At 49.6% G+C, this 17417-nt stretch overlaps 2 protein-coding genes across 7 annotated transcripts; one reads left to right on the forward strand and one right to left on the reverse strand.

The window, feature by feature from the left end:
- The first annotated feature begins 132 nt into the window (after positions 1 to 132).
- On the forward strand, positions 133 to 7568 carry ccp110 (centriolar coiled-coil protein 110). Its single transcript, XM_028986459.1, has 14 exons — positions 133 to 255; positions 1488 to 1632; positions 2409 to 2537; positions 2621 to 3392; positions 3505 to 3626; positions 4215 to 4335; positions 4419 to 4516; positions 4608 to 4724; positions 5216 to 5317; positions 5423 to 5539; positions 6286 to 6362; positions 6674 to 6742; positions 6833 to 6892; positions 7086 to 7568. Exons 2-14 carry the CDS (start codon positions 1492 to 1494, stop codon positions 7159 to 7161), a joined length of 2001 nt encoding a protein of 666 aa, XP_028842292.1. The 5' UTR covers positions 133 to 255; positions 1488 to 1491; the 3' UTR covers positions 7162 to 7568.
- On the reverse strand, positions 3767 to 17153 carry LOC114794114 (glutamine-rich protein 2). Of its 6 annotated transcripts, XM_028986454.1 has the most exons (17): positions 16671 to 17153; positions 14243 to 14347; positions 14013 to 14093; positions 13832 to 13924; positions 12813 to 13137; positions 11844 to 11929; positions 11614 to 11736; positions 11419 to 11487; positions 11115 to 11279; positions 10907 to 11025; positions 10315 to 10380; positions 9399 to 9500; positions 9079 to 9241; positions 8889 to 9015; positions 8138 to 8245; positions 7735 to 7880; positions 3767 to 4022 (listed from the first exon to the last, which is right to left on the reverse strand). In XM_028986454.1, the coding sequence occupies exons 1-16, from the start codon at positions 17043 to 17045 to the stop codon at positions 7747 to 7749; spliced, it is 2241 nt and encodes a 746-aa protein (XP_028842287.1). In that variant the 5' UTR covers positions 17046 to 17153; the 3' UTR covers positions 3767 to 4022; positions 7735 to 7746. The 6 variants fall into 6 exon arrangements, 5 of the variants coding, with proteins under 5 accessions (XP_028842287.1, XP_028842288.1, XP_028842286.1 ...); XM_028986455.1 differs by lacking the exon at positions 3767 to 4022 and having other exon boundaries at positions 6921 to 7880; positions 9079 to 9238; XM_028986453.1 differs by lacking the exon at positions 3767 to 4022 and having other exon boundaries at positions 6924 to 7880.
- Between the last annotated feature and the right edge of the window lie 264 nt (positions 17154 to 17417).

The raw sequence follows: 17417 nt of genomic DNA on the forward strand, positions 1-17417 counted from the left end.
AACGGTGCGGTGCCTTTTTAATATTTATGTCCGGCCCTGCTGTAAAGAGTACAGTTTGTAACCAGGGAGGAATTGAATTGCGCTCGTTTCTGACCTGAAAGTCCAGCACCCCCTGCAGGCGGGGCGCGGTACTGCAGGCGGCCGAGCGGCGCGTAAGGTGCAACGGCGGTGGAAAAAAAGGAGCGGCGAATCTGGAGCGAACTTCGACGTCGCCGGGGGAGGATTTCGCCGCTGGCCGCGGGAAGGCGTCTGGAGGTGAGAGCGCCTCCTCGTCGCCGCGTCCTCGGTTCATTTCTGCCCCGCTTCGCGTCGGAATGAGAATCCGCTGATGTGCGGCAGATGTCGGGCGGCCAGGGTGGGGTACCGTGGGACCCGGTACCCCGAAATTCTACGTATGAGCTCGTCGGTAGACCCAGACACACCGTGATACGGTCTGTCTGTTAGTCTGTCTGTGTGTGTGTGTGTGTGTGTGTGTGTCTGTCTGTCTGCCGGCGCCCTAATGAAACGTGGTTCATTAACACGTGGTTGCCTGGCAACAGAACAGCTCCGCCCACTGCGTTAGTACCGAATTTAGGAACGTGGGTAACGACGCGGCGTTCGTACCGTTCATTCCGACGCTGCGTCACTCTGGTCACAAGGTCACGTGAGCAGCCGCCGCCGAAACACCGGGATCAGAGATAAACTGTAAAGAATGTAAAGGTTAACTGTGCTGCCATCATATAAATAATTTTCCTTCGTGTTTTAACCACCTCTGATGAGCCTGTCACGCTATATAAGGGCTTATGACCAAATATCCATGTAAAGTCTGAGCCTGATTGCTTAATGTTTAGAGTCCTTTAAGTAGAATTAAGTAGAATAAATATTTTCCAGATGAATTTAAGTTTATATACTGTAGCCTAGTGATAGAGTGGTAGTAGCCTAGCGGGTAACACACTCGCCTATGAACCAGAAGACCCAGGTTCAAATCCCACTTACTACGATTGTGTCCCTGAGCAGGACACTTAACCCTGAGTGTCTCCAGGGGGGCTGTCCCTGTAACTACTGGTTGTAAGTCGCTCTGGAAAAGGGTGTCTGATAAATGCTGTAAATGTAAATGTAACCTCTATGAACCTTCAAACCCCACTTACTACCATTTTGTCCCAGAGCAAGACACTTAACCGTGAGTGTCAATACTGATTGAAAGTTGGTAAGGCGTTATGACGGCGTTATGCCACTGTCTTAACCGCGAAGCAGAATGACCAGAGCACTCTTTACACCTATTGCCATTTCTAGCCACTTCAGGAGTATAGACAGGCTCTGGGAACTCGTATTAATGTTAAATAATCTCACAAAGTATTTATATTTACAGCATTTAACAGACGCCCTCACCCAGAGCGACTTACAACCAGTACACCATACACACCCGTACTACTACCACCAGTCACCTTTTCATTTTCATTCACATCTCTCTCTCATTTTTGAACCACCCCTTTTGACCTTTTGACCAGGAACATGGAGAGCTATGAAGATTTCTGCCTGAGGAACCTCAGCAGACTGCAGTCAGAGAGGAGCCGGAGCTGCTGCTTCTCCCCTCGCTGCCTGGTGGCACCCTCCATCATTTGCTTCCACGGCAGAGCGGTTTTATCACCACTGGTACATGATGTTTTATAGTTTATGTTTTTGTCTTTATATGGTAAAATATTGCAAACAGAAGCAGAACTGTAATCCAGTAGGTGCCCCGTGACTCTGGTTCTCTCAGATGGTATCAGGGGAGTCTGGATGTGATTTAGAATGTCAAAACATTCCCAAATTCTCCCACACCGCTCCACTGGCTTCATGTAGCTGTCTCCTACTTCAGATCCCTCATCACTCCTCGCTCCAGCACTGCTCTCCTGGTGCAACCTTCTCTCTAGGTGCCAGGAAAACATTCATCTAGGCTCTTCTTTGTTTTGGAGACTAGGTGGTGGAACTCTCTAGTGAACCAGGTGTCAATGATGGACATTTTAAAGCACTTATGTAAGTCGCACCTGATAAGAGCGTCAAATGCTGCAAATGAAAATAATTGAAAACAGAATTTCATGTTGTAAATGATGGGAGCGCTTGCTTCTGCACCAGCACGTCTGTCACTGTGTGAGTGACAGAAGCGTTCACGCCCCGCCCCTTGGTTCAGGATATTTGCATCATATCTGGAATTATACTGTGTTCATTAATACGACGTCTGTCACTTGACTGATTTTGCGATGATCTCATGCAGCTGAAAACAGTTAAACAAGCAATAATTCAAATTCAGACTACTGCAGTCTCTCAGCTTACGTGGGTTCAATTCCTATTTAAATTCATGAAATACAAGGACATTTCAAAGTTGTGCATTTGTGATACTGAATACATTACAGCGGAGGTGAGTGTGTGTGTGTGTGTGTTTTCCTTAGCTGGATCCAGACCAGCACAGGGAGATGTGTGTGTACAGACGCCGAGCAGTGCAGCGAGAGGCAGAGAAAGAGGAGCAGCGCAGAACCAACCTGCTCATACAAGTGCAGAACATCCTGGACGAAGCTCAGGTGAGTTCTGTGCCCATGCCCCGCCCCTTAACCCACAGGCGGGCGGATCAGCTAATCCGTGATGCCCTCTGTCTGCCCCTTAGTCTCGGAATGAGGCTCCAGAAGAGTCCGACCCACCAGTTGCCCTTGTCTGCAGCCCCCCCATGTTGGAGCAGGTGATGGAGGTCCCACAAGCACCTGTCGGGGCGGGGCGTCCCTTAAAAGCCACTGGTGGAAGGGATGTGGAGAGTGACGATGGCACAGTGACCCTGCAGAGTTTGCTGCACCGCTCCCGCCAGTATGTGGAGCAGCAGCAGGTTGTCTGGGGGTCAAAGGTCAGCTCTGCTGCCATGGAGAGCAGGCGTGATGAGGAGCGCCAATCTAGTCCTGTGGGGGAGACGAGTGCCACGCGGGAGTCTCTTTCTGTTGGGTCGTGTGAACTCCTGTGCCACCCAGAGCCCACCCTGATCCTACGTCCACACCGCAGCCGGCCGAGACCCGTTTCCGCCGGCAACATTGTCTTCCCGTTCCCCGCCCACGGTAACGGCCGGGGCGGAGCCGAGCGCCTGTCACCAGACCAGGCCCCCGACGCGGGCACCAGCCGGCGTGGCAGCGCGCTCGGTGAATCCCCTGATGGACTGGACGGATTCAGGAGGCGGTGCCATACCCTCGACAGCCAAATCAACGTGCCCGGTGCACCCGTAGACCGTAGCCAGGAGAGGGTGCCACGTTTCATGGCCGGCGTGCCACAGAGACCCGCCCCACGCAGGTCCCCGCCCACACTGCGGCACCTGCAGCCGGCACCGGAGACCCCCGACCCCCTTACCTCTCCAGGTGAGGGGCGGGTCCACCGCTCGCTGGAGGAGAACAGCCCAGGTGAATCCCGTACATTAAACACGCCAGATCTGAGACGAAATATTCAATAATATTCGTACTCGTAAAGAGCGTTACATTTAAACAACGTGTTGTGCGTGCGTGTGTTCGCCAGAGGAGGCGCAGTGGCGCGTGCAGGCTCTGGCCGAGCTGCAGTGGCGTTTGGAGGAGGAACACACCCAACAACTGTCCCTGCTGCTCGCCGAGCAGGAACGGGAGCAGCAGCGCCTCCGACAGGTCACGCACAGCCTCACCAAACTCAGCTCTGACAAATAAGTCGATTGTTTCTTGATTTTGCAGTTGGTGAAAACCCTGAGTACGACTAGTGAACAAGCGTAGTGCCAACGTGAAAAGCGTGTTTATTCTTCTTTTCTTTCCTTTGCGACAATTCATGCAATGTTGAAATGAATCTCATAGTCGATGCTTCGTGAGGCAGACGTGGACCATTCTGCATGGCGCCGCTTGTTGGTTTTCGGTGGGTGGATTAGAAATTCTAGTTAAAAAGTAGTGCCAGTAGTGACTGTGGCGGCCTGACCTGGTCCTCCTCCTCTTTAATGATCCAAGAAGACACCGTCTCATGATGGTTACCTGCACTCCCCTTCCATCACTGCCTCACAGTCTCCAATCTTGGACCTAGACACGATGTTTGAAAAGAAACGTGTTACTGGGGTGGGGGAAAAGACATGTAAACAAGTCCAGATAATGTGACCGGGCCCGAACTGAACTGTACATTTATACACTCACGACTGTGGTGAATCTGCACATCTACTGCCTCACTACACACAGCACAACGTTTGAGTTCTTCATATGGTTTTTCCCTCCCAGGAGTTGGAGGACAAGGACCGTCGACTGCGCGAGCAGGGCGTGTGTGCAGAGGGCGGGGCTGAGCGCTACCCCGCCCTCAGCCCGGCTGAACGATCCCCCGCCCACAGCCCCTACAGCCTGGGTAAACGCAATGCAAACCCCAACACAACTCCAAACACTCCTCGCTACACACACAACTCAAAGCTCCTCCCTTCAATCCCACAGGATTCCGCTCACCTCTCAGCTCGAGGGTGGCCACGCCCACAGCCACACCCACCGCGTACCTGTGGGGATCTAGCAAGCCTAGAAACAGACTGAGCCTGGTGTGTGTGTGTGTGTGTGTGTGTGTCTGGAATAAAAACTGTTTTCTGCTCTGGTCAGATATAAAAAAAAGACACTTTGTGTCACCTGCAGGTACTGACTGTTGAACAGCAGAGGGCGATGTGTCACCTCACAGCCATCGCTCGCGGCTTCCTGACGCGCAGGCTGCTTAAAACGGACAAAGTGAAAAACCTGCGCCAGACTGTCCAGGTAACACTCAATTTCTCCAGTTACACACAAAGGCCCAGGTTCAAACCCCACTTACTACCATCGTGTCCCTGAGCAGGACACTTAACCCTGAGTGTCTCCAGGGGGCGACTGTCCCCGTCACTACTGGTTGCAAGTCGCTCTGGATAAGAGTGTTGTAAAAAAATTTTAAGAGTTAAGAGTGTTGTAAAAATGCTGTAAAAATAGACTTATTTTAATAGTGCTTTTAAAATGTAATATAGAACATTGGAAGTGTGAACCTTCGATTTGATTACGATTATCAATGCATCCCAATGCATTCCCATCAATTTTTCTACACTCCTACCCAGAATGGTGCTGTACTTTGTTCAGGTCATCACAGTAACTTCCGGCACTACTTTTTAACTGGAAAATCACCACGCAAATAATCGATTATGTACTGCACCGCATCGATGCAGAGATTATGAGATTCATTTTAACACCCCTACTGAACATGTTTGTGTGCGCACAACCAGGACACACAGGAGTTCATCCGCTCGTTCCAGACTGAAGTGCCTCAAAAAAGAGGTTCCCTGTCAACACAAGATCTGTCTTTACAGGAACGAGTCAGAGCACAGGTGGGACTCGCACTCATACACACACACACACACACACAGGTATATGGCCAAACTCACTGTATGTTTCCATGCACACAACTGAGCATACTTGTGCATGCGTTCCAGTTGCGCGCCGCCCTGTATGACATTCACGAAATCTTCTTTGAGCTGAGCCTGGAGGAACGCTTCGCTCTGCTCCAGCAGGCCCGGGACCTTCGTACCGAGAGGAAGCTCAGAGAAATGGCAAGTAACCAATCGTCCACTGCGGTTTTAATCTGGGCTTCGACAGCCAGCTGCCCCGTAATCAGAAGGTTGCCGGTTCGAATCCCGATCCGCCAAGGTGCCACTGAGGTGCCACTGAGCAAAGCACCGTCCCCACACACTGCTCCCCGGACGCCTGTCATGGCCGCCCACTGCTCACCAAGGGTGATGGTTAAATACAGAGGACACATTTCACTGTGTGCATTGTGTGCTTGCTGCCGTGTATCACAATGACAATCACTTCACTTTCACTTCACGTCACTTCATTAACTCTTGGACCCTTAATCCTTTAGTTCTGTTGAAGTCTGTATTATTATAATTTAATTCAGTCTAATATTAACCAGAACAAAGAGGTCCTGTTTATCACTTTCCTGGTCAGATAACCACATGTGGACACATGTGTCAAACAGTGACTTTGAAGCACGAAAAAAGAAAAAAAAGCTGCTTCACAACTCATTTTCCATCAATGTGGAAACTGCTCCTGTACAGATTCAGTTGCAGTTTAAAGATTGCCTTCGGCAAGGCAACCGAAGCACTGCATTATGGGATCTGTAGTTTGTAATCAGCGCTTCATAATGCTGGGCTGTCATCTCACGGGATGTGGACCCCAGGGTGTGAATTGGACACCCCTGTGTTGGGGGGTGACGCTGTCCTCTGGTGGTGAGCATTGAGCATTGTGTCACTGCAGTGGACGCCAACGGTGTAAAAATCTGCTGTGTGACCCACAGGAGAAAGCCAAGAGCAGAAAAGAGAGGGTATGTCTGTCAGCTGCCACTCAGAAATCCCTGGACAGGAAGAAGCAGAGGTAGAAACAATACGCTGCTTTTTCAAACATTTGTTCCAAGAATACATTATAAATATGAATAAATATGTAAGTGACTGCTCATGAATGCTCATGTAATGTAGCAACATAGACTGTAAGTGTAACGGAGTTGATGTGAATGAGTTTAATTTTTTGCATGCTGTCCAAAGTAAACACGCACCTGATGTGTCTTCTTACTGGTCACCTTTTTGTATAATAAAACTTAGGGGACTAAAAGTTTTTATTATTAGTCAGGGGATGGGACTGTGGCATACGTTGGTACATTTTCATCTTAACATCTCCTGCCTTTACAGAGTGGGAGACTCTCCAGGACAAACCAGGAAGGTGCAGCAGAAGCTGAAGACCCCTTCCTCCACTAACAGGTAGAGTGTGACCCCCCACCCAGTTATCGATTTTAAAAGGAGTAGATAAATGAAAGCATGAGAGGTCATACATGATGTTTGTTTCCTCAGGATCTTACAGCCCAGCCAGGGCCAGAACGCTCCCGCCCCTGGACCGCTACTCCGCCAAGGGTGAGAGCGGCAAATTATGCTGGAAATGATGACAGACGTAGCCAGAGCAGCAGATTGAAATGATTTATTACTGAAAAACAGGTCTTGTGCTTCAGCATTATTTTCATGATCTGAAACAGGGATGGAGATTCTGAGAAATCAGAAGCTGAAGTGGGCGAGGAGAGACATTTATGAGCTTGTGTTTCTGTGTTAGGAGCTGGTACAGGAAGACTCCTGAGGAGAGAGCGAAGCGCTCGGAGAACCTGAAGAAGCAGCTTTCACTGGGTTAACGTACATACACACACACACACACACAAACCAGCGTTCTAAACAGTACACAGATCAGCCAAAACATTGCAACACCTGGCAGTGGATGGGATGTATGAGGACGATCATTTATTCCTTGAAGGTGATGGGCCGAAATTGCCAGGGTTAAGGATTCCAGTCATTTTGACAAGGGTCGTGGCATCTCCAAAAATGTCAGGACGTGGGACCAGATAGACCTGCGTGGAATCCTTGCCTTCACGGGTCAGGGCTGTTCTGGTGGTAAACAGGGACCTTCTCAATGTTCTGGCTGATTGGTGTACGCCCCACATCAAGGTTAAGTGCTCTTGGTCATTCGATTCGTGTTATTCTGTCTGTAAACCTCATGCAGCCAAGACAATTCCTTAAATAAAATCAGAAATACTCCACTTTTCACAGACTGGCCCTGGAATGACAGTAAATATTCTCCTGAAATGTGGTGCTACACTGTGGTGAGGGTTGGTTACCATGGCAACCTTCTTGAGCACTTCATCTCTCCATAACTCCACATTATTATGCAGTGTCTGAAATAGTAATGAAGTAATAACAGTGAACCAAACTGAGCCGGAGATCTAGAGTACGGTCACTGGCTCCTCCTCTGATTGGCTGAGGTCCACGGTGACGTCCAGCGGCGGCTGTGGTGGGCTGGCATATGGCAGGCAACTGTTGGAGGACTCGGGCTGGTCCCGCAAAGAGTAATGTGAGGCTGAAAGAAGACCAGGGTATGTCAGTTACGCTTCAGACCATCAGCCAATCAATCGCGACACATCAGAGGTCAAATATCAGCGGTGGGTTCGCGTGAGGCGTGAAAATGGTGTAGTCATTAGCCAAATAGGTGTGAATTTACAAGCAGTACAAGTGTCACGAACGCTGATCTATCGGCACTGGAACTGTAACCAGTGTGTATTGTGCTGCACCCAGTTCAGAAACCAGTATGAAGCAGAATTAAACACCGAAGCCCACCTGATCTGCTGCGTCCACTCTTGGCACTATGAGGTTGAACGGAAAGGCCGACGCCCGCCTCATTCTGCGGAAAGGGGTGTAAAGCCGTGTCTTTACTCCTGCAGATCCCTGGAGCGCCGGAAAAAAAGAAAGAACAGCTTTCTGTCCAAACGAGGGCAGATCCGAGAGCCGATATACATTTACGTGGATCCTGCGCCTGGGCCGGCCCGTGGCATAGGCAATATAGGCAAATGCTCAGGGCGCTATCCATCCAGGAAAAGTGTACCATTCCACTATTCTTAAAACTAATTTGGTATTCATTTGACTTACTGTGAAAAGCCACCACAAATTTACCTGCTTAACAAAGCCTATTAAGTAGTGGTAGTAGTAATAGTAATAATAATAATAATACGTAACATTCCTACGTTGTGAACACACCCTCATCGCATCAGGCATTCGTGTAAAAGTGCAGAGAAAAGCGGCACGCTTGAGCACACCCTCGGCGTTGCTTTTTACAGCATTTGTGCACAAATGCCTTTTTTTAGTGCCGTTTACCACTAAGTGTAATTAAAAAATCGATGCCCCCATTCATTCTGGTAATTAAAACGAGTTCTGCCCTGCCACCCTTCACATATTACATACTTCATATATAAAAAGTTTAGACACGCCCCTGGATGCAAGGGGACGGCACGTATGGTCTTGTTAGGGCCGGGCCTGGCCTAGAGTTACTACCTGGAGGAGCCAGAAACAGTGGACACTTCAGGCAACTGACCGACTGACTTGCCTTCTCTGGGGGAGATGGTGGGCAGTTTTGGCTCTTCTGTCATCCTCCCCGACTGCCTGTTCAGGCGACCCTTGTAGATGCGCCCGTCTAGGCCCAGGATGTCCACCTCGGTTATCTGACCACAGATAACCAGTCAGCGCAGTGTGTGTGTGTGTGTGAATTGAATGTGTGTGTTTACCTGTGTGTGGACGAAGCCAGATGTGACTTGCCCGTCTTCATCCGGTTGTACTGGGTGTGTGGCGTGCTGCAGCCGTGTGTGGCGTTGGGCGGGGTGGGTGAGGGTGTGGCCGCCACCACAGTTGCGCGACATGGATAGGTATCCGTAGTCGGTGGGCTCACTACTGATGGGAAAGAAAAACATTCAAAAACCAGACATAGATATATTTCTATATATTAGGAATCATTATGGTCCTAGAACTGAGGCACATTGTGACAAAGGCCCATTGTGATGGTGTGAAGTGTCTCCAGGTTCAGGTGTAGACAGGAAGAGCCACCCACCTCCTGCAGTGCTGCCGGATCTGCTCCAGCTCGTAGACAGTGTACGGGCGGCTGGAGCGTCGCGAGGGCAGATTAGGGGCAGGCGGCACGGTTACTAACAGACTGGGGAGACAAAAATGAAACACTCAGCCAAATACAGTACAGGCCAAGTTTGGACAATTCTTCTCATTCAATGTGTTTTCTTTATTTTCATGACCATTTACGTTGGTAGATTCTCACTGAAGGCATCAAAACTATTAATGAACACATGTGGAGTTATGTACTTAACAAAAAGTGGAGACCCGGCCTCCACAGTCACCGGACCTGAACCCAATCCAGATGGTTTGGGGTGAGCTGGACCCCAACAAGTGCTAAACACCTCTGGGAACTCCTTCAAGACTGCTGGAGAAGCATTTCAGATGACGACCTCTTGAAGCTCATCGAGAGAATGCCAAGAGTGTGCAAAGCAGTAATCAGAGCAAAGAAACTAGAATATAAAACATGTTTTCAGTTATTTCACCTTTTTTTGTAAAGTACATAACTCCACATGTGTTCATTCATAGTTTTGATGCCTTCAGTGAGAATCTACCAACGTAAATGGTCACGAAAATAAAGAAAACACATTGAGTGAGAAGCTGTCCAGACTTTTGGCCTCTACTGTATGCATGAACTGTTGTTGTATATCATTTCACTATATATGATAAAATATCGATATTTTTTAATCAGCACATTATTCATTTTTTAAACATCAGTGTAGTTCAATGATCTAACGTGTGTTCTGATACATTCTGCTTAAGGTAGTGGTGATGAGGTACACATTTACTTGTTCACATGAATGTGCTATATTTCATTCATCTTAGGTGGTTCTGTTCAGAGATAGCCGTCCTTATGAGTTTTTCGACTGACAGAATTAAAAGCTGTGTTGTGTTCAACTTACGGGCCAGGAGTCAGCATGTCTACAGGCCGAGCGCAGGAGATGCAGTGGAATCGGGCCACCAGCTGCCTGAGGGAACAAGAGAAAGCATCCAGGGTTCTTACAGTCATTAAAAACCTGGAAAAGTCTTGGAATTTTCCAGGTCTTTTGGAATATGAACTAAACATATAAATTGACATATGAGTACAAAGTACATTGTCCCCGTAAGACGTTTTCTATGTTTAAAACTACAACGTTTAAAACTAGCGCAGGTCTATAGTATCTTTTCTAGCTTTTATGAAGGTTCATGGCACTCCGGCTGTGCCGACCCCTGCGAACTCCCCAAATGTGGGAATCTCGACTGCATAATTTCTGCGTTCGCGCTCTCCCCTGATTATTTTTGTAAATTTCCCACTTGTGGGACTAATAAATGACCATTTTATCTTTTGTCGTTTGCACAGACATTTCAGCGAACATCTGAAATGAATATTTCATGAAAATGTGCCGTAGAGAAATCCTTGTGTTAAATGTGCAAGAACCCTGCTCTCTCTCTCTCTCTCTCTCTCTCTCGCTCTGTGTGTGTGTGTGTGTGTGTGTGTGTGTCTGTGAGACTTACTTGCGAATCCCGGCAGCATCATCCAGCTGTGGTGCAGGCTGGGATCGCAGCTGCTTCTGGATCATCCTCCATCGCTGTTCCAGCTGCTTCTTTAGCGGTTCCAGCTCGATCCTGTTCAACTTCACACACACACACACACACACACACACACGTAAAGTTTGATCTGATGCCCCGGCTCACGGTTTGACCACCACGACTCACCACTCACTTTGGACTCCATCTCAGTAGAGATGTTCTCGACGACCTTGTGCCAGTCTTGCTCTTGGCTGCTGATCTTGCTCAGGAGCTCCTGGAACATTCCGTTCAGCTGGCCCGTCATCACGTCCAACTGCGTCCGGCTGGCCTTCGTCTCCAGCGCGCGCTTGTCCGCGTTCTACAGGAGACGCAACTGTGATCAGAGCTGAATATGTTTCCCCCGCCTCAAATCGAATACCAGCCAACGGGGATGCTGGGGACAATTTTGTGCTACCACAGGCCACGCCCACCTCAGAGAAGAGATAAAATTGGCTTACAATTTCAGTTTGGACCAGCTCCTTGTCTGCTTTCTTCTCGCCCAGTTCCTCAACTGACTTGCACAGATGCTGAGACACACACACAAATATAATTTATTTGACAGATGTGTGAACATGTTGGTACGGATCGACCTCCTTTACACTTTGATGATAGAAGAGTTGAAGTGTGTGTGTGTGTGTGTGTGTGTAACTCACATCAATCTGTGAGCTTCTCTGGCTGTCTGTCTTCATCAGGTCGGTAACTGTCCTGTCCTGCTTCTCGCAGTCTGTCCGCAGCTGCAGGATCGCACCCTGCACATCCCTCAGCAGCGCTGAACTCTGAAACACGCACACAGCTGATTCGTCCATGTACTCGAGGGGTCAAAGGGCATCTGTCTCGGTCTAAAGTGTGTGTGTGTGTGTGTGTGTGCGTGCACCCAGCTCACTCTATCGCTGTTCGTCTGCAGCGCCTCCGTCAGACTTTGCAGGCTGCTCAGCTGCTCGGGCAGATCGCTGGGCATCCGCCTCTGATCTGAAACACACAGACTGAGGAGGTTCACATCACGACTGGTTTATGCCATGCCTTCGTTAAGGAGGACGGAACCAATAAAGGAGGGGGAGGAGCAAAGTTTACAAAGGCATGAGTGAAAATGATCTATATATCTATCAAATTACTGTTCCATGCTGGCCATTTGTTCAGAAAGTATAATATCATATTTCATTTTTACACTGGTGACACCCAGCTCTACATTTCCAATGTCTCCACTGTCTTATGGAGATTGTTCTCCTCTAATTTTCTCAAATTAAACAGTAATAAAACAGAAGTTTTAATCGTTGATACAGCCTCCACTTTAGCCATTAATACTGATAATCCTCCCTTCCATCCTTCCCATCATGTAAAGAGTCTGGGTGTCATATTTGATAGTACTCCTCATGCCTTATCACCTCCCGGATTGATTATTGCAACTCCCTTTTTGGTCTCTTCTTCAGAATTCTGCTGCTGGCTCATAACTCGTATTACCTCGAAGAGAACACATTAGCCCAGTTCTCCCAACAGCTTCATTGGTAGTCAATAAAAGCTAGACATTTTTAATTCTCACCTATAAGTGCATCCGTATCTATGTGGCGTGCTTCACGTCGACACATCCGCCGCTCATCTTATTGTTCCTTCGGCCCGTCTTATCACCATGAGGAACTGACTTCCTCCTGACATTAGGAATTTACATTCTCTTCCGGACTCATTTGATTTAACTCTGATTTTTATTGATGTCAATTTAAGCGCATTGGGTTACTTTATATATTTATTTATTCTGTAAAGTGACCTTGGGTTTTAGAAAGGTGCCCAGAATTAAAATGTATTGTTATTATATCATCATCATCATCATATAGGCCCTCACTAATTAAGGGGTCTGTACCTATGTCCATAAGCCGTTCCTCAAAGTGCTGGAGCTGGCTGTGTGCAGCCTTGCCTGCTTCCTCCAGCCGGGTCACTCGTGCCTCCAGGCACTCGTGGCGGTCCCTCAGGCCACCCACATACTGCAGCGTCTCCACCGTCTCCGGGTGGGTTGAGGAAACCCTTCTCAGGGTTTCAGGGCTAGGGGTGGTGGAAATGGGAGGTGTTGCAGGCACGGGGCTTCCTGACATGGGTGTGGTGCCCACTAAACCCCCCGTAGCAGCAGCGCTGACTGGGTGAAGTGGCCGAGCGTTGGTGGCCACAGCAGCAGAAGAGCCTGTCCCGTCCTGGACGAAATAAAACCAGCGCATTAATTAAACAACACGTCTTAAATTATAATGAAGCACATGAAGGTTATTTCTGCAGGATCAATGGTAAACGATTGTAGTGAATCGGCCGTTCTCAGGGTCCACGGAATTTTCCTACCCGTCTGGTAACGGCCCGCTTTAAATCCAGGACTTTTCCGGCAAGGCAGTGTGTCCACTTGTTTTATCATAGCCATTGTGTTTTTGTGAAATCTGGTACTTATGGATAACACCGTTATAGAAAGTAAATAATAATATCCTACAATGTGGGAATAAAGCTCTTGATCATGCAAAATGAATACTATCATATTTGCTAAGGAAATGTGGGGAAATACTATCATATTTGCTAAAGGAAGACAGTGGTGACCTAGCAGTTAAGGAAGCTGCCCCGGTTCAAATCCCGATCTGCCAAGGTGCCACTGAGGTGCCACTGAGCAAAGCACCGTCCCCACACACTGCTCCCCGGGCGCCTGTCATGGCTGCCCACTGCTCACTCAGGGTGATGGTTAAATGCAGAGGACAAATTTCACCATGTGCTGTTCTGCTGTGTATCACAAGTGACAATCACTTCACTCAATCACTTTATTTACTTATGTTATATAAAGGTGAAGTATGTAAATATATTACATCATTATATCATTCACACAGAGGAGGAGTAATGGAGGATCCACTGTACTTTCTGCAGCACGGCCTGCATCTCCTCCCATGTGACCACCTGCTTCAGCTCTTCTGGCTGGGGGTACTGGGACATTTTGTCCGTGAAATTCCTCTGCAGATGGGAGAGAAGACGTTGACGTTGTCTCATTAACGCGGAGGTTATTCATCAGGCGAAGGAGGGGGTGGCTGGGCTTCCTCACCGTGACCTTTTCCAGCTCTTCCACTTGGTGGCGGCACCGCTCCATCCCCACAACGCTGCCCACCAGATCGCTCACGTTCAGCTGCGCGAGTCAAGCGCGGCGCATTAAAATCCCCGGCGATGACGTGAATCCGGATTACATTACACGGCCGCTGACCGGCAGATCAGGTCATTCCCTCGGTGGCCCCGCTGGCCTAAACCCCATCCCTGGCCTGCTGGCCGTGTTCCTACCTGGCTGAGCTCGGTCTGGAGGGCCTGGACTTCCCTCTGCAGGCCGTCTCTGGACTCCCGCAGCTCCCGGATCTCTTTCAGCAGGTCTTCAATTAACGCCATGGCCTACGGGAAAAAAAGAACCTTCAAGTCCAGAAATGGATCAGACTAGATTTTCTGGGACATCCCACACATTCTCAACTGGATTAAGGTTTGGAGAATTTGGAGGTCAAGTCAATACCTCAAACTCATGGTTGTGCTCCTCAAACCATTGCTGCAGTGTGGTAGGGTGCATTATCCTACACGATCCTCATGGTGTAAAAGAAAGCAGGGTTCGTCCACTCTGATGCTCGCGTGCTCACACATTTTGTGGCGGCCATGTGTCAACGTGACCAGAAATCTGGACTCACCTCAGAATGGTTGAACTTCTGAGAGGTATCTTCATTTATATAGCCAATACTTGGATGGGGCTGAAGGGCAGAAGATTTATCCCTTTTTCGAATTAAATCACGAAAAGACAAATGATCTTTTTCACCATATTCTCAGTCACTCAGCTGTATTAGTAAGAATTATGTATTTTGTTGTCATACATTCTCACACACACGATCCTCACAGACAGATTGATTTCCGTCAACTGATCCAAACTGATCCAAATCGTCCATTAACGTGAAAGCGTATTTAAAAGCTGTGCGATGTTGAGATATGTATTTGCAACACTGGTGTTAGTGGCCTAGTGGCCGAGACCAGAAGACCACAGGGTCTGCAGTAAATAGTGGACTGGTAGTAGCCTAGTGGGTAACACACTATGATCCCACTTACTACCATCGTGTCCCTGAGCAAGACACTTAACCCTGAGTGTCCCCAGGGGGGGACTGTCCCTGTAACTACTGTCTGTAAGTCGCTCTGGAAAAGGGCGTCTGGTAAATGCTGTAAATGTAAACGTCGTGTTCTACACAGACGGACACTGTGTCCCTCCTTGGACGTCAGCACTCATGCAGGGGCTGTTTCTGACGCCAGCGTTCCCCTTGACAACCTGCGCACGGCGCGGCGGCCCGAGAAGGACCTGGCCCCCTGCCTGCCCGCTACGCTCCTCTATCTTCGCTCTTCTACCGGCCCTCTCGCCTGAAAGGTCAGGGGTCAGGTAAACCGGGCAAGATAAAATGCATCGGCGCGGGCGCCATGAATGATTAAGCGACCCCGCCCTCTTCCTGGCATGGCCGCTCAGGTCAGCCCGGCGGGGGGCCGGACGAGGTGCCACCGTGACATCCACCGATACGCGATTGGATCACCGCACACAAAGGGCAACTTGGGCAACACGATCTGATGGAAGCGGCGGCACGCAGGCGTCCCAGCTCCTGTCCGTCATGTCTGAGGGAGTTAATGACCTGCGTCCAGCGCAAGATATTGGACCCCCTTCGGCACCACGTGCCAGACCCTCATCTAAGAGCCTGTTAACCTCTGAATGGATATTAAATGATAATAGGACGATTATCAGCTCGGTTGTAACCAGAGGCCAGTGCGTTTTTTTTGTCTAACGTTTCTTTGGGACGCCGGATTTTTCTCCTCGTCTCTGCCAGCGGAGACGATTGGACCTCTGCAAATATGGAAACTTAAACTTGGGAGGCAGAGACACAGAGCGGGGTCATTTGAGACCGGCGCACCGCGTGGATCCTCTATTGTCCCCCAGTCTGTCACCACCCTGCTGTCCGCTGCAGACAAGCATGAAACAGACATCCCTGCGAGGGAGAGAGAGATACAGAGATAAAGGAGAGAAAGGGACAGATACCCCCCACACAGACTGAGCGAATTCAGCCAGGACCGTCTACTGAAGTGGGTGTGTGTGTGTCGCAGTCTGAGAGATAATGCACACTACAGGGACATCGGGGACACAGGTCCAGGAACAAAAGCTGTAATGGACTAATAGAGTGCCATAAAAAAAGTGGGTGACCGCTGCCTGATCACGTGGGACCCCGACAGCACCAGCTCTTACACACGTTACAGGGCCCCTTCTACTGAAATTTACATTTACAGCATTTGGCAGACGCCCTTATACTCTAATGCTGGACACCACATCCCTTTCCCAACCCTGGTCCAGGAGGACATTTTCTCGCCAACCCACATGTGCCTTATCTTCTTCACATGTGACATGTGGGTGGTAGTGGCCTAGTGGGTAACACACTCGCCCATGAACCAGAAGACCCAGGTTCAAATCCCACTTACTACCATCGTGTCCCCGAGCAAGACACTTAACCCTGAGTGTCTCCAGGGGGGGACTGTCCCTGTAACTACTGATTGTAAGTCGCTCTGGTTAAGGGCGTCTGGTAAACGCTGTAAATGTAAATGTGAACAGCATGTTTGGACAGAATAGGAGTCTCCAGGGGGACTTTTCTGGGTGAATATCAGAATTCTCAACAAATGAATTGGGGCGACGCTGGTCCAACTGTCTCACCTGCGACACCCCGTCCTCGGTGGCCTGAGCCGCCCTGCGGAGCTGCATCAGCTGCCACATGTCGCCGACGGGACTCTGTCCGGCCCCGGCGCGACTCAGCAGCTCCGCCCCGCCGGGCAGCTTGTCCAGGGCGGCCAGCCGCGTCTCGACGCGGCGCAGCTTCTCCTCCACGCGGAGACAGGGGTGGGACTCGGGTCGGCCACCGGCCCCGCCGCCGGCCGGGGGTTCCGTCCACTCGGTGGTGGCGCCGCGGAGGTCCAGGTGTCCCAGCAGCGCGCGCAGGAGCGCGCGCAGGGCGCCGAAGTTGACCGAAGCCGGTTCCGGGGTCCCGATCGAGAGGTCCAGCAGGTCGGACAGGGTGATGTCCGCTGCCATGGTGATTCCCGGTGTCGCGCGCAAACTCAACGTTCATCGACACGAGCCGCGCGGAGTTCGACGTCGTTTCATCTCTGGCGCCGCGTCCGTCCCGTTGGACGCGGGCGACGTCGGTCGCGGCTCATCAAAGCGTCGGGCGTTGCCCGGCAACCGGACGCCGCTGTGTAACAACCAGAACAGCGCAACAAGCGCAGAACCATGGAGATGTGAACTATTAAAGGACGAGGTTGGACAACGTGTCTTAATCAAACGTGCATTGGCTTTTTTTTTTTTTTTTTTAAGTCAATCAATAAATACGTCTATAAACAGCAAAAAGGTGGCTCGGGGAACAAGATTTATACTTTAATTTATATATTTTATTTATATTTTAAT

Source organism: Denticeps clupeoides, chromosome 7 (genome assembly GCF_900700375.1).
Source record: "Denticeps clupeoides chromosome 7, fDenClu1.1, whole genome shotgun sequence".
Classification (NCBI taxonomy): Eukaryota; Metazoa; Chordata; class Actinopteri; order Clupeiformes; family Denticipitidae; genus Denticeps; species Denticeps clupeoides.